Below are 14928 nucleotides of genomic sequence, written 5' to 3' on the forward strand. Positions count from 1 at the left end.
AGTGGTAATATTCATTGAACTTCCCTGAATCCCTTTTTAAAGAACTATAGAATCTTTTGTCCTTCTTATTTTACTACTAGAATATTCTTCTGTAGTAATAGACCCATTCATTTAGCAACAAAATTGTTAAGGTCTGCCAGAACTGGTTTTATGGATACAGAGGAAAGTATTATGTCAATTTAGTCAAGAACCATATAATGTAGAATTATGTAGTTTTAAGAACTCAAAATAAATGAATCAGTGACTGAAGATCTTTCTTAGAAATAGGTCATTCAAATATAGTATAGGTATAGTACATACCTAAACCATATATATATATATATATATATATATATATATATATATATATAAAAATAGTATATACCTATATAGTAAAGGTATACCAGCAAATGCTAAGATTTAATCAGAATCCTCTATTAGTAGCATTTATGGGACATGGTTTAAAGTTTTAAAGCCTTTTCCCTCCATCACTAAATAAATGCTTATTTGAAATTTAGAAAGAGGGGTACCTGGGTGGCTTAATCAGTTAAGCATCCCACTCTAGATTTCAGCTCAGGTCATGATCTCAGGGTCATGGGATCAAGTCCTGCATCAGACTCTGCCCTCAGTGTGGAGTTTACTTGTCCCTTTCCCTATGCTTCCTCCAACTACCAACACACACACACGCTCACACTCTCTCTTTCTCTCACTCAAATATATAGATAAGGCTTTGCTTGATAGTACTGGTTATTCCCCTCAAGTTAAATATAGGATAATGAATGAAATCTGCTGCTTTTTGACTGACTCCTCACCTGTGTTAAGCCAAGCTTCTTTTTGTGTGTACAGGTACAACAGAATAGCTCGGGAATGGACTCAGAAGTATGCGATGTAATTAAAGAAATTATTGGATAACCTCTACAAATAAAGATAGGGGAACTCTGAAAGAGAAAGTCCTTTTGATTTCCATTTGACTGCTTTCTATGAGCCCACGCCTCATCTTCCCCTGTGCACATGTTTACCTGATACAGCAGTGCTGCGTGTTGTACATACTTGGAACAACAAACTAGAAATACTGTACTTCTGTACCAACATTGCCTCCTAGCAGAGAAGTGTGTGTGTGACAAGCCAGTTCTCCAGGCATAACCTAGGTGTGAGACTAAAAGTTTTCCTTACTGACTTAAATTTGGATAACGGCAAGGTGAGGGGTGGTGGGTATGGTGTGTGCTTGGATGGGGAAGAAAAGCTCCACTGACCTGTAGGAGATTGTTTTTAAATGGAATCCTTTTAAACTCAGAACAGTTATGAAAAGCAAGGTGAAGAACACGAAGCTGTTTCTGTATTCATGTTTTTGGAAGGACCTACGTCTTAGGTGAAAGTTATGACCAACCAGATTAATCTCTACCCACATCCTGTATTTTAAGGTCTAAGTTTAACTGGTCAACATTTAAATGGATTGGAGCTATTAGTACATAAAGTGTGATGGGCTTTGGTCCCACATCTTTTGCATCTCCCCACCCTTCAACCTTTGTCCTTTCAGCCCCTTTCTCTCTTCCACATTCTTTGGTTTGTATGTGGTTTCTCAGTTAATACATAGCTAATAGCTCTTATTTTTCTTATGTTTTTAACTGCTTAGGTCTATCTGGATGTAAGGGTGAAAATTCATTTGATGGAAATACTTGTGTATATTTAAAGACCCAATTGCTCCTCTGGAGCTTGTACGTTCAAGAATGATTAATCTGTGTAATAAACTGATTACTACAGTCATTACATATAATTTTGTGTGAATAGGCTTTTTGATTTTAAGAACTTTGTCTAGCAGAGATTAGTGGTGGGTTCTCCCCCCCCACACCCCTAAAATGTTTTCATTTATACTGGTTACATTTCAAAATCATGAAACAATTCCAGTTTACATAGTCAAAAGGATATCTTGAAAGTAATTTTACTGAACAAGATAAGGGCATAAACTTAAAAGCATTTCCATGAAACTTACATGTGCAGTATTCCAGGAACATGACTGTTAAACTAATAAACCTGCTTTATTAATGAAACTAAGCTGCATTTCACAAAAACCTTGTAACATTCCCTTGGTACATAGGACATGAAACAAAGGCATTGCTATTTGGTAAGTTAAGCTTCTGTGATTGTGATTGTTAAAAGAGCAACACTGATCAAACCTGGGAAACATGAGCACAATCTTGTATTGGAGAGTCTACATAATTACTTTGCACTGACATTGCAGGATGTTCATTCAATTATAAATTGTACTGTATGTGGCTTTTTGAAGTCTTCCCTTGACTCTAGTAAACTGTAGTTTGAAACTTGTAAACAACTGTGTTTGCCAGAAACATCGTTCATGTGAACTAGGCAAGTTACCTTTTTTTCCCTCCTTCTCCTATTCTAATTGTGTAAACCAGGCCAGCCTGAAGGCCGTGGCTGATGCTCTCTAGCCATCAGGTTCTTTCAAATGCATCTTTACACTTCTGCACAAAAATTGAGGAATAAATGTCCACTGCTTTTGGTTTTAAACTTGTTTAACTTGTCTGATCTCTCAGTGTAACTATCTCTCCATCTCAGAATTAAGGTGTGCTATAACCTGAAACCTCTTAAACTGCTGCTTTGCTGTTGGCTGTGTCCTAGCATTTCTACCATTCTTGACCTTGCGAAAAAGGTTTGACTGTTCACATGTGTGGGGAAAGGAGTTAGAATTGAGCTCTAACCTAAAATTACCCTGTAGTCTCAGTATCATGGGCAAGTGGGAATTCATCAGTTTTGGACTTGGCAAGTAGCTAGCTAGACTGGTGACTGTGGGTCAGTTGCACAGATCCTGAAAGCCCACTCTTTGTCATCTTAGAGAGCAGCCAGCATGTTAGCATTGATTAGGTCATAATGTAGAGACTTTCACAGGAGTGCTCCGCAGTATTTTTAAATGCTAAATAAAAGCCATCATAGTGGTGTATAGGTGCCAAATGAAAGGGTTTGAATGGTCATAAATAACATTAGGCCCTTGAATGCAGTTTGGTTTTGCTTATCTGGATATAGAGCATATTTGGTCCAGTCTGCAGGCATATGCCTTGGCCAGAACAAAGTTGGTGAGGGAGGTCACATTCTCCACTCATGAAGAAAAGTGTGTTAACCTGGAGGGGTTCTCATCTAGAATCACGTTGCTTTTTTTGCAGGAATGCCTCTGGCTTTATCACATATGAAAGCTCATTTGCAGTAACCTTGATGATCTTGGTGAGGCATTGGTTATCAGGTACGTCAGTATTGGAATATCAAGTGTATGGATTCCTTTTGCTTTGTTGCTTAATTCTTAATGTGGAGTGCTTGGACAAATTAGAGCTGGAGCAGTCCCTTTTAGTTATATGATTTCAGATACTTGAATGCTTTGTTATTGGCCAGTGGTTAAAGGTAACATTGTCCTGCTGGTTTCTGTACTTTGGATAGTACATAGACTTGGAAGGAGGGTTCCTGGGTTAGGGAATGGCAGGGAGGTATGTAGAGAGGATAATGGTAGTGGTCAGAGTGAAGGGACTGTGTCCTCTGCCCTGACCTAGCAATAGAGGCATTCCTTTCCCACTTGCAGTGTCTATAGTTTTCTACTTTGTGAGTCCTTCCTCTTTGCCTCAACAGGTTAGTTTGAGCCTTAGGTAGAGAAATGAATTATTTCCATATTATAGTTGGAGTGCCTATAAACTGTCCCATGTCTGCAGTTAAGGTGAAACTGGCTTTTGTCTCAGTCTGCTGTATGATACTCCCTAAGATCTAATGGCTTTAATAAAAGAACTTTAATTCCTGGGTCTTCTGAATCATGACCATATCTTTCCTTCCTTCCTACTCAGGAATAAGCATCCTTATTACCCTGCAGAAAATTTTCACTAGCGTTAAGGACCCATCTCCTTTGGATTCTCTTTATGAAACACTTCATTTCAAGTGATGGGCTATTTTGATGGGCATGAGGTTATACAGGAGAAAGCAGGTTTTTAATAGAAAATAACTGAAGGTAATAAGCTTCCCAAGTATATGTTCATATATGTCCAAGGAGAGGAAATAAATTTCCTTTGAGGTGCTTCTGGAGCCTTTTTCCTATTTAATTTTACCTTATGTTGTGCATGCACTTAGATGAGAGTGGTTTCAGTTCTCTGCCCCACAGAAACCTACCTTAGAAGCTTAAAAGCTCCAGCTGCTAAACAGTTGATATTCAGTCTTCTCTGAATGTTTCCAGGCCAGTTCCTGGGATGGCCAATTCCTAGGATGGGCCAGTTCCTGGGACTAGCTGTGGGATCCTTTGTCATGTTTAATATTCATTGTGCCATATTTTTACCTTAGTTGATACCAGTGGGAAAGCTCAAAGTTTAGACTGTCTAAAATCTTAAAGCCTTGGGCCTCAGTGGCTCAGTGTATAACATGATTGCCAGCCAGCTTTGTCCTTTTTCAGTGACTGCTCCTGGGCTGGTTGAGTCAGAATTAAAACATTTTTTGACAAGTGATCACTTTTCATCTTTGAATTATTTGTAGAGAGCTGCATCTGATCAGAGGCAGAGTATAATCTCCCTCTTAACACATGTAGAACTGTGTGAATATCTTAGCACCAAGAGAGCTGCTTAATAGTTTTTAATTGAGTGGATTTATTTGTTTTTAACCTCCTGAGTAAGTTGTTACTGGTAGAATGGCCATTTCCAGGGCTGGAGATCCTGGGTGCCTGGAGTAAGCTGCCAGTGACTGCTGTTCAGGGGAAGAGCAGCACCAGCATTGATTAGAATATGCTCTGCTCCTCTTCCAATTTCTAAGGATATTAGGCGAAATAGCTACCAGGCAGCTCTCTCCTGGCTTTGAGCAACTTGTTAATCCTATTTTAATGTCTTCCTAAATACTTAAAAATCTTGGCTCTTAAAAGGTATTCCCCAGATCTAAATTGTAGGGCCTTTAGTGAATGAGAGTGAGTAGGGAGGGTTTAGTTTTCCCAACCGTAGGATCAACTATCTACCCCCCCCCCACACACACACACACATTGTGCTTTCTCAGCTTTTAAGTTTTCCATCAGAAGTAAAGTTAACTTTAGACACTTCAAAGCTCCTCCTTGGGCTCCCTTACTTGGAGGTATCTAGAAACAGCTCCCAAATACAATCTGACATTTGAGCTTCAGAATCAACACCATCTCATGGTTGAGAGAGACATGCCATGCTTGAGGTAGTTGGCAAAAGCTAGGTCATCTACTTGACTACAGGGATGCTTCCTCCAGCTAAATAAGGAGCAATACTAGTTAGGTCCTTCTGGGCAGTTTCCCAGTCAGTTTTGCTGTCATCTTTGAAAGGTGTGGCTGCTGGCGGGGTGTTGCATTAAGAGTTACCAGGACCTAGCCTGGTTAAAGAGGGCATCCAGAATTTCCAGTCACCTGTTCCCCTGTGACACAGGGAACCAAGGCTTTCTCAGACTTGCCAGAGAAATTGAGCTCTTCTGGAAGTATGGCTCCAGGCCATCTCATCCTGGTCCTCTTTTGTAGGAAACAAGAAGAGGACATTGGAGAAGGGGTGAGGAGAAGTTCTGGTACATTGTAACAGGTATTGGGGCAGGTGCTGTTTCCATGAGTGTGGGTTCAACCTCTTAGTTGATAGAAAGGGCACTTCTTTTGAAGTTTAGGATGTAGATTTTGTGGAGGTGGGCAGGATTCCTTTCTGACACACTGTCCCTGTTTATTCTGCCCACCTGCCACCCTCTAACTTTAGGTGACAGTTGGATGGGTTTAAATTTCTGTGCCCACAGATGGAGGAGGTGACTAAGATGCATTTGCTTTGGTAAGGAGGGAGCTGGTGTTTGAGTGGATGCTAGTGCCTGAGTGGCCAGCAGAGGGCAGTGGTGACCCATGGCTGTAACAACAGAGAGGTGGGTGGTCAGTAAATCTGCTTGCGAATAACCTGAGAGGGGCTTTTGTTGGGATGGGGAGGCCTCTTTGGGCTTGGCTTTGTTCACAGTTTATGCATAACTGCATGGGCCAGTGCCTAGCTCAGTCAAGCTCCATCATAGCCTTAATCACAGTGAGGGAACAGGGCCCAGTGCCTGCCAGAAGTGTCAATCTACCAGCTACCCTCTTTCCTTCCCATTGGTATAATAGCCATATCCCTGGGTTGTGGATAGGTTAGTAGGGTCTTAGCAATAGTCTTTGCCCACCTGGCTACGGGTTGCATAGGGTCAAGGTTTGTCAGTCACTTCATATGAATAAGGAGATCTCATATTTTTTGGCACCTCTCTGCCTGGTGCCCACTGTTGCCTTTCCCCAGAGGCAGGTAGTCCCCGTCAGTCTGGCCAAGCAGTCCAGGCTCATTTGCCTGCCCACTTATCTGGGCAACTAGGACAGAGTTTTTCATACCCTGAGGGATGGAGGCCTGGAGACAGGGGAACAAAACTGGGGACTGGTGATAGGGCTCTTGTCTTCCCTTGTCCTTTTTAATTTCTCTCGAGTTTTGGGGCTCCAGGCTCCCCAGTCTTTGATTCCAACAGCTGTGAGCCTCCAGGGCCACTGCCCAGAAGCCAGCTGCCTCTTCTTGGGGAATTCTCTGAAATTCCAGTCTTGGCCATCTGAATATGCAAATATCTCCAGAATTGCTGAACCTCCAAGTGGCTGTACCCCAGGCAGAGTTGGGAGAATTAACCACCACTATCCCCAGATGGGGAAACTGCCTAGGGGTTGTTGGTCCCTGGAACCCAGGTTTTCACCTACTGAGAGACCCATTGTAAGAGTGGGGGAAGAGAGAGGAGTCTTTATGGCTCCTCAGGTCCTGTTCTAGTTCCTAACTATGTAAGGAATTTTGCATTCAGAGGAGGAATTAGGAGACCCCCGAGGGCCCTTTCTGGAGAGAGAGGCTCTGGGCCTAAGAAAATCCCCAGAATAAGGACAGAAGCCTTGGGTCTATCCTGGCCAGGGTGGGGCGGGGCGAGGGGGGGGGCGGGGGTACCTGCACGGAAAGCTGATTTCCTGCCAGGCCAGACCTAGGCAATAGAGTTGGACTTAGGCAACCCAGAGTAGGGCCTGGCCCTCAGAATGCCTTGCTCTCTCCCCAGGCCTCCCCCTGGGGCTGGTTATCTGGCTGCAGCAGGAGGAATGTGTGCTCTGAGTGGGGAAGGCGGGGGCTCAGGGTCAGGGTGGAAACCTGGGAATGTGGACTCCCAGCCTGCCCCTGTCCCTGTTAGAAGGGAGGGAGTCATGGAGAATGTGGCTGACAGGCCCTAGGCGTGGGAGAGTGTAGGTCTGCTTGTGTGTGTGTGAATATGTACAGGAGGAGGCTGCCCATGTGTGTATGAACTTGTGAGAGAATTGTGAGCATGGACATTCCTTAGTGTTTATGCATATGGGTGTGAGCCTAAGCTGTGTAGCCTTTGAGAAACCGGAGTCAAACCTGTGTTTGAACCATAGGCTGTGACTTTTCAGTTGTATATTCTTGGGCAACTAATTTTTCTCTCCTTATCTTCATTTTCTCATCTAGAAAATGGGCAGTTGGCTTCCAGCCTGGCCCTTAGGCAATGCTTGGTGGAAAATGGCCTTATCAAGTTGAAGGGGTCCTTATGGGTTCTCAAGGAGGGGTATGGATGGACAATGGGACATCTTTCCTAGATTCCTGTACAAGCCAGAGGTTTTTCCCTCTATACCCAGGGACTTGGGGTGGACTGTATGGGCCCTTTTAGGGTCCACAACTCACACACCACATAGCAGGGCCTTCAAAAGTATACTAGTAAGCAGAATGGGTAAATGTTTGGATGGACATTCCTGGCCAGCCTGTGTGTCCCTACCCAGGATTTGTCTGTTTCTCTATTTCTCTTGGGGGTCAAAAAGGGAGTCCAGCTACCCCTTCTGGTGAATAAAAGCCTAGAGAGGTGGTGGGAGGTGTTCCCTCCAGCCACCTGGGAGTGGGAAGTCCTGTGGAAGGAGGCCAGATCTCTGCTAGCTGTTTCATAGCCCTACCTGAAGGATGAGGGTGAGGGGTGATTGTAGCATTGCACATATCCCAGGATCTGTGCTTTCCCACCTCCTAGGTCAGGCTACCTAGTAGTCCTAAACTGTCTTCCTAAAGAGTATGTGCACACAAACACACAAGAGCATATATGCATGTATATGTGCTTGTACACACATGGGATTTGGGGGTCACGGGGTTATTGAAGTCTGCAGACAGAACTTGGGATCCTAGCACAGAGAGGTTGGGGAATTAGCCAAGGTCACACAGCTAGGAAAAACTCCGGAGGGAATGTTGGGAGTCTTTCTGGGTAGAACCTTTAGGGGGAGCTCCCTGGCTGCAAGGGATTCTTGAAAGCCCCAGGGAGGGCCCAGGCTTTCACTGGAGGAAGTGAGGGCTACAGCCCAGCTGGCCCTGTACTGGAACCACAGGAGTGGCCTATAAGGGTGTGTTGAAGGAATGACAGATCTTGGCCCTGCTCCCACACACATGCACTGCTGGGAATGGGGGTTGAAATTGCTGAGATCAGTGGCCAGCCCTATTTCCTGCTTTGGATTTGGAATAGAGAGGGCTTTTCTGAGGGCTCTGGAACTGATGTCTCAGTTTCTGTATGGGGAAATGGAGGAATGGAGAAAGGGATTGATTAAGGATGGTCCTTAAGGAGCTTATGTAAAAGGTCTGGGACCCTGTGTAACTGAGTGGATCACTGCTCGGTGGAGGGCAGGGGAGTTCTTTGTGTTCTAAAATTTGTGAGAGTGACAGGAAATGGGGCAAGTAGCTATATACTGGTTGAGTTGCACCTGGTAAGAGATTGGTGGTGGTTTCCCTGCCAAAGCCCCAGAGTATGTAGCAGGCATACCTCTATAGTAGGGAAATGATAATGTGTGGCCACTGTTATGACTGAATGTAACAGTGGTAGTTGTGTTTGTGACACTTGAGTGGTGTTTCCCAGGTACGTGTAATGGCAGAACAAGTTTGGTTATTGGAATGAATCAGGTTCCTGGAGAGGAATGGAGCTATCCGGAGAGAGATACTATTAAGTAGTTACAGGCATTTTATGTTCCCTGGGTATAGGACATACTAGTGGCTATTAATGATCCCAAGACCCTCTTTGTTTTGAGCACTCACAGGATGCCTGGCCCTGTGCTACGTGCTCACTGGCAGTAGCTCCCTTAATTCTGTCAGAACCCTCTAAGTGAATGCTATTTTGCCTGCCACGCAGTATTTGCTTATTGTGACACATTATATTCACCTATGGGGATGTGCTGGACCTGCAACTGTGTCTTACTTGCTGAGTTGCCACTTGTGGTGCTATGTGGCCTTGTTATGTGCTTGGGCTCTTGATTCTGTTGTGTTGCCAGGATGGGTTGTTGCATAGTATGACACCCAGTTTGACAACGTTCTTTGAGGTGGTGGTGAAGACATACAATTTGGCTGTGACTTTTTTTGTTGTGTGACTTTGTTGTACAGCCAGAATATTTAACTGCCTCCTGTTGCCTGGTTTGAGACCAGCAAGTGGAATGTATGATTCATTTTGTGTCCTAGTGATACTGTGGGTGTCTAGTGTAGGGTCGTAGGTTGTGGTGGTGTGAGGGCCTGTTGTGGCAGGGTGAACTGGTGGTAAGATGGGTGTGACTGACTCTGTGATTATGTGTATCTGTGACACTATTGTGTGTGTCCATACGAACCATTTGTTTGACCCCGTTGTGTCGAGACTTGTGGCACAAACTGTTGTGTGGTGTAACTACCGTGTAGTGAGTGTGCCTCTGTGGTGGCAGTGGCCCTTAGCGATATTTCCCTGTACGAATTGTGTGTCTGTCTGTGTGACCCCCCTCTGTGCCGCTGTTCCCCTTAGAAGGTCTGTGTGTTGTTTGACCTCGGTGCAGATGCCCCCACCTCCGCCGGCCACGCCGCACCTCCCCCACACCGTCCGCCAGCGCCGCTTGGCGATCGATGGCCATTGATTGTCCCTGACGAGCTGCTCCACTTTCCAGCCAATGTCAGGAGGGGGGATCTCCGCCGCCCTGGCGGTGTCATTTCCACACACTCCCTGGGCTGCCGCCAGCACGGGCGCCACCAAGAGCCGGCCTGGATTGCCTGGAGCGCGGACTGGACCGCCCACACCTTGCCAGGATGCCCCCGACGGGGCGGTCCAAGCCCCCCAGCTGCCGAGCCTGTGGCCCAACACCCAGGCCCCCCACTTCCCGGGTGGGTGGATGTTGTCACCACCAGAATTTGAGCTGAGCCCGAGGGAAAGGAGGAGGGGGACCCAGTCGGTGCTCCGGGGTGGGGGCGCTGCCGTTTCCTGCGGGGCGGAGGCGCCAGTGGGCCAACTTTGCAGGGGCCCAAACAGATGCTAATGATTTTCCGGGAGGCGCCGGTTATCTCTGGCCCCAGCCAGCCCGCCGGCGTGCCCGGGCACAGACACCTCCCCACCCTCCTTTTCACCACCCCCCAGAGACCGGCTAAATGACCGCAGGCTCCGAGCGGACACTGGGGGGGTTGTAGACTCCTTAGTAGACCCCAGAACTCGGGCTGTGGGGTAATGGTTGCTCCCTGTCCATCCAGGACATTACTGTATCTTTTTATGAATCCTTTCCCAAAGCTGCTTTTCAAGCTGGAGAAAGTAAGGGTCAGAGAAACCCTGCCCAAGGTCACATGGACCTAGCAGTTGCTCGGCTGAGTGGGTTACCCTCTCTTAGAGCTACCCTGTTGGGGACTCAACAGTCCCTCATCGCCCAGGGGCTGAGCCAGTTTCCAGGCTCCCCGGTGGAAGTGCTGACGTGGCTCTGGGCAGCTGTCTGGGGCCGGGAAGCAGGGCAGATGTCACAGAGCCCAGGGGAGGAGGCGGCTCCGCAGGGAGGGCTGGGAGGGGGAGGGCAGGCAGGGCCTCTGGCCTGGCCAGACACGCCTCCTCCCCCTAGGCCTGGCTGTCTGTCTGGGGCTGGGGCACAGCCACAGGCCTGGCTGACCCGCCTCCAAGTCTAGCTCCAGGTCCTCTGTGTGGCTGTTGACAAGTGCTTCAACCTCTCTGGGCCTCTTCCTCTCCTGTCAGAGCATAACAGCACCTGCTTTGGACGGCTGTGAGCCTGATATGAAAGCAAAGGTGTGCAGTGCCTCCAATCCAGTGCTGGCACACTGTTCCTGCTCAATAAAAGTCAGCTATTATTATTGTTGTTGTCTTTGCAAGTGGGAATTCAGTGTGTCCAAAGGCAAAACTGAGTTTTGAGGGTGCCAGCTGGCTTCAGAGGTCATTCCAGCCAGCCTCCTGCCTTGCTGCCCCTGGCCCTCTGCATTTCACATGCTTGTCTAGCTTTGTTCCTTCTTACTGAAGTGTCAGCCCCCCTCAGCTCTGCCTGCTGCCAAGCTGCCCCCACTCCCTCTTGTTGGTGTGGTTCCCTCCTATCTGGCCGCCACATTGGGTCCCTCAAACAGCGCAGCCCCCTGGGAACAGCAATCGATGGGGCGGAACAGCCTCCCTGACAGATGGACCCACGGAGGCTGGGCTGCTTCAGCAGAGCTCCCTAGGAAACCAGAGATAGGAGCTGAGCCACCATGGCTGCCTCCTAAATAGAAATGGGAGGGAGCAGGGAGATGAGGAGGAGGCCGGAGATTCCAACCAGCTCCAAACTGGGCCAGACCCCTGGGAACAGGCCTGGAGGGACAGGGCAGTCCCGAGCTTTGTCACAGTCGCAGAATCCTCTTGGGAAGAAGGTCCTATGGAGCTTACCTGGTAGGTGGGATATGTCTGAGTCCCCCTTCATGGGCAAGTGAAGAGTTTTTCCAGGCCCCCTATCATGGGCACTTTTTCTAACAAACCTAGAGCAAGGGTGGTGGGTACATAGGTGGACAGGCAGGAGGCTTACCACCGTTTCTTAGGCTGCAAGGGGCATTTAAAGCCAGAATGGCAAAAGTACCTTCTCTCCCTGTGGGGGTGGGAGGTGATAAGCCTTGGCCTGAGAGAGAGAGAAAGAGGTCGTGTGTGTGTGTGTGTGTGTGTGTGTGTGTGTGTGTGTAAAATGACTCCTGCCTCCTACCAGATTCCCAGATTAGTTGGGGAAAGTCTTTCCGGGGGTTTCTCAACCTCAGCACTATGGACATTTTGGGCCATTTAATTCTTTGTCCTGTACATTTAGGTTGTTTAGCAGCATCCCTGGTCTCTACCCCATTAATGCTAGTAGCAATGGTTGTGACAACCAACAATGTCTCCAGACACTGTCCATTGTCCCTTGGGAGGCAGAATCAGCCCTAGTTGAGAACCACTGGTCTGACCTCAGGACCAGCCCCCTAGATTGGGAGGGGTGGCCAAGACCCACAGGGATGCCAGAGATCCTCTGCAATAGTGGAAGGGGAGGCTTCCAAATGGCTTTGTCCCCAGCTGTCTCAGGCCCAGGAGGGTGGGACACACACCCCCATCCCCACCCCCCACCATGGCCCTAACTGCCAGGTTGGAGGGAGCCATGCTTGCCTGAGATGGCAGGGCTGTTGGCGTCACTGCTCAGCTGCGCCAGGCTTCATGCCAATACCTCACTGCTGAGACTACACAGCATGGGGGCGGGGGAGCAAAGGCGGTCATGGGGGGTCCTCGGGCTGCCTGGGCAGCCTTCTGTCCAGCCAGTTTGAGATGGAGGGAGCCAGTATGGATGATCAGCCTCCTCCCTTCCCTTGGTGTCCTGGCAATGTCTTTGCTGTCTCCTAGGCTGATGTTGGGCTGGGGGTGGGGCTGACAGACCTCAGAGGCAGTGGGGGCCACTGCCTGGAGTAGGAGGATTGTGTGCAGAAGTCCAGTGGGCCCAGCCAGCTGACAGCTGGTCCACCTGAATGCCGAGCTGGCCCCTCCAGGAAAGGGAGGGAGGAAGGCTCTGTAGGCTGGATAAATGGTGCTTGAGTCTCCCAACGCACAGGCCCTAGAGCCAGTTAACTGGGGAAGGGACTCCCTCTGGAGTCATCTTCCTACACAAGCAGGCAGGCAGGCAGGCAGGCGTTGAGGTGAGGGAAAGTTCTCTGGTGCACAGTCTCACTGCTGGGAAGTCCCTACTTATGTCTAACCTACTTCCTTTCCTCATATAGCTTCTGCCCTATCTTGGACTGTGTGCTCTGGGCCCAGCAGAATAAGAGCCCAGCATTTTGGGCTCTCTGGCCAGCATATGCCTGTATTTTCTGGGAAGAGAACCCTTGTCTGTGGGGAAATTTTCATTCAGAATACAAGTCAGTGGGTTCTTGTGTGGGTAAAAAAAGAGGGTGCCTAAGTGGGCAGGGCAGAGGGGATGAAGAGAGGCATTGGTGCCAGTTGACAATCCAAAGCCCCCAGAGAGCAAGGTTCCCCAAGGTGCACTGAGCTCAACACCAGCCTAGGGGGGCTCCCAGAGTGGGGAGGAGGAAGTGACTGGGAGGAGGGCAGTGCCTTTGTAACCAGAGATGAGCCAGGCAGGCTGAGGTGGCAGCTTGGGGCTGGGGTTTAAAATAGCGCCTCGGCCTGGCCAGGATCGGATTCGGGTCACCCACGAGGCAGTGTGGCTACCACCATCCAGCTCGGGTTTCTTGCCTTTCTTGATGGTTTGATGGAGGACGGGCCTACACAGGTAGATGGGCCTAAGAAGGGTCCACTTGAACCCACTTATGTCCTGACCAGTCTGTTGCCTGTCTCCTTTCTTCCTCACACCCAACCCCTTGGGACAGATTGTCCCAGCTGAATTGTGATGCCCTCTCTCCTCTTCAAAAAACACTTATCACCAGCTAGGGACCAGGCCCTTGACAGAGCATGAAGATGAGTAAAGCCTAACCCTGTCTCAAGCCCCAGGAGTCCTGGCCCCTTAGGAATGCACAGAAGGGGAAGGGTGACCAGTGTTCAGCAGAGACCATTTTTCACTGATGTCCTAGCCTCACCCTGGAAGTCCCAGGACTAGGAAAGCAAGGGGCAAGGGGCACAAAGCTCCCCACAGGCTATAAGAGAGGAGGGTTAGACTTCAGATAAGCCTTCCACTGGAGAAATGGAGGTGGATACAATGGGGAGGGGAAAATGTCCTCTCAAAAGCTAATGATTATCCTTGAAAACTCCCAGGGCGGTTTACTCCCCCAGTGTTCCATGGAGTGAGGGACCAAACAGAATGACTTGTCCCCTTCCTCAAGGCAGAGAGCCCTAGGACACAAGTCTGAGAGGGCATTCTGCTCTAAGCAGCGTGTCTGCTTCCTCAGGCTGACCCAGGGAATAGAAAAGCGCTCAGGAGATAGAAAGGGGGAGTCCCCTTTTTAGTTTTTCAAAAGAAGTAGGTAGTTCTAGCCCTACCATACCCTATAATGCTACAAAAACTTCTAGCTAACCAGAATCCTTTCTCCCTTGCTAGAGTTTCTGAGCCCCTGGGGGTACTGGTAACCTCTGGGAGTGGCCCCTGGGGCCTGGCAGGTGGGATTTCTCCCCACTTTCCCTTCCTTCCCCAGCCATAGGTTCAAGTGGGAGGAAGTAACACAGGAGGCCAAGTTAGCTCAGGGCCCAAAACACTCTAACTGGAGCAATGGCCAGCCCTCCTAATGGAGCTCATATATGTCTTTAAAAAGTCTTGTATATCTTAATGATTTCTCAACAGCCCCTGATTGAAGCATGCCCAATTTAGCCATGCCGTAAGTAACTTTTTATATTTCCTTGGGGAATCATTTCACTTATGAATCTTTTCTGAATCTGCAATCTCGATTAAAAGTTGATTTTTTTTTTCTTTTTTTTTGGTCTCCATCTCCTAGGCTTCAGAGATGCCTCCCTAGCAAAAAGGGTGGTAGCCTCCCTCATTAGCCTGTCTGAGGCAGGAGAATTCTTGCAGGGGGTGGGCTATATAACAAACAGCTAAGTCTCCCCTGTGGAAGCACCTGGTAGCGGGGGCAGGGGGGGGGTATTGTGGCCTGAAGGACAGCTGCAGGAGGGGCTCACGGAAAGGTGATAGGGTGCATCCTGCGCTCACACGCGTGTGCGTGCACACACACACACACACACACACACACACACCATTGTTTCTCT

At 48.4% G+C, this 14928-nt stretch overlaps 1 protein-coding gene across 2 annotated transcripts in view; it reads left to right on the forward strand.

Moving 5' to 3' along the window:
* UBE2D2 (ubiquitin conjugating enzyme E2 D2) overlaps positions 1-2505 on the forward strand; it is a 63800-nt gene extending 61295 nt beyond the window's left edge. For both annotated transcript variants that reach the window (XM_059174753.1, XM_059174752.1), the window contains one exon: positions 826-2505. In XM_059174753.1, coding sequence (XP_059030736.1) covers positions 826-871 — 46 coding nt within the window. In that variant the 3' untranslated portion in view covers positions 872-2505. The remainder of the gene's footprint in view (positions 1-825) is intronic.
* The last annotated feature ends 12423 nt before the right edge of the window (positions 2506-14928 follow it).

The sequence above is a fragment of the Mustela lutreola genome, chromosome 5 (genome assembly GCF_030435805.1).
Source record: "Mustela lutreola isolate mMusLut2 chromosome 5, mMusLut2.pri, whole genome shotgun sequence".
Classification (NCBI taxonomy): Eukaryota; Metazoa; Chordata; class Mammalia; order Carnivora; family Mustelidae; genus Mustela; species Mustela lutreola.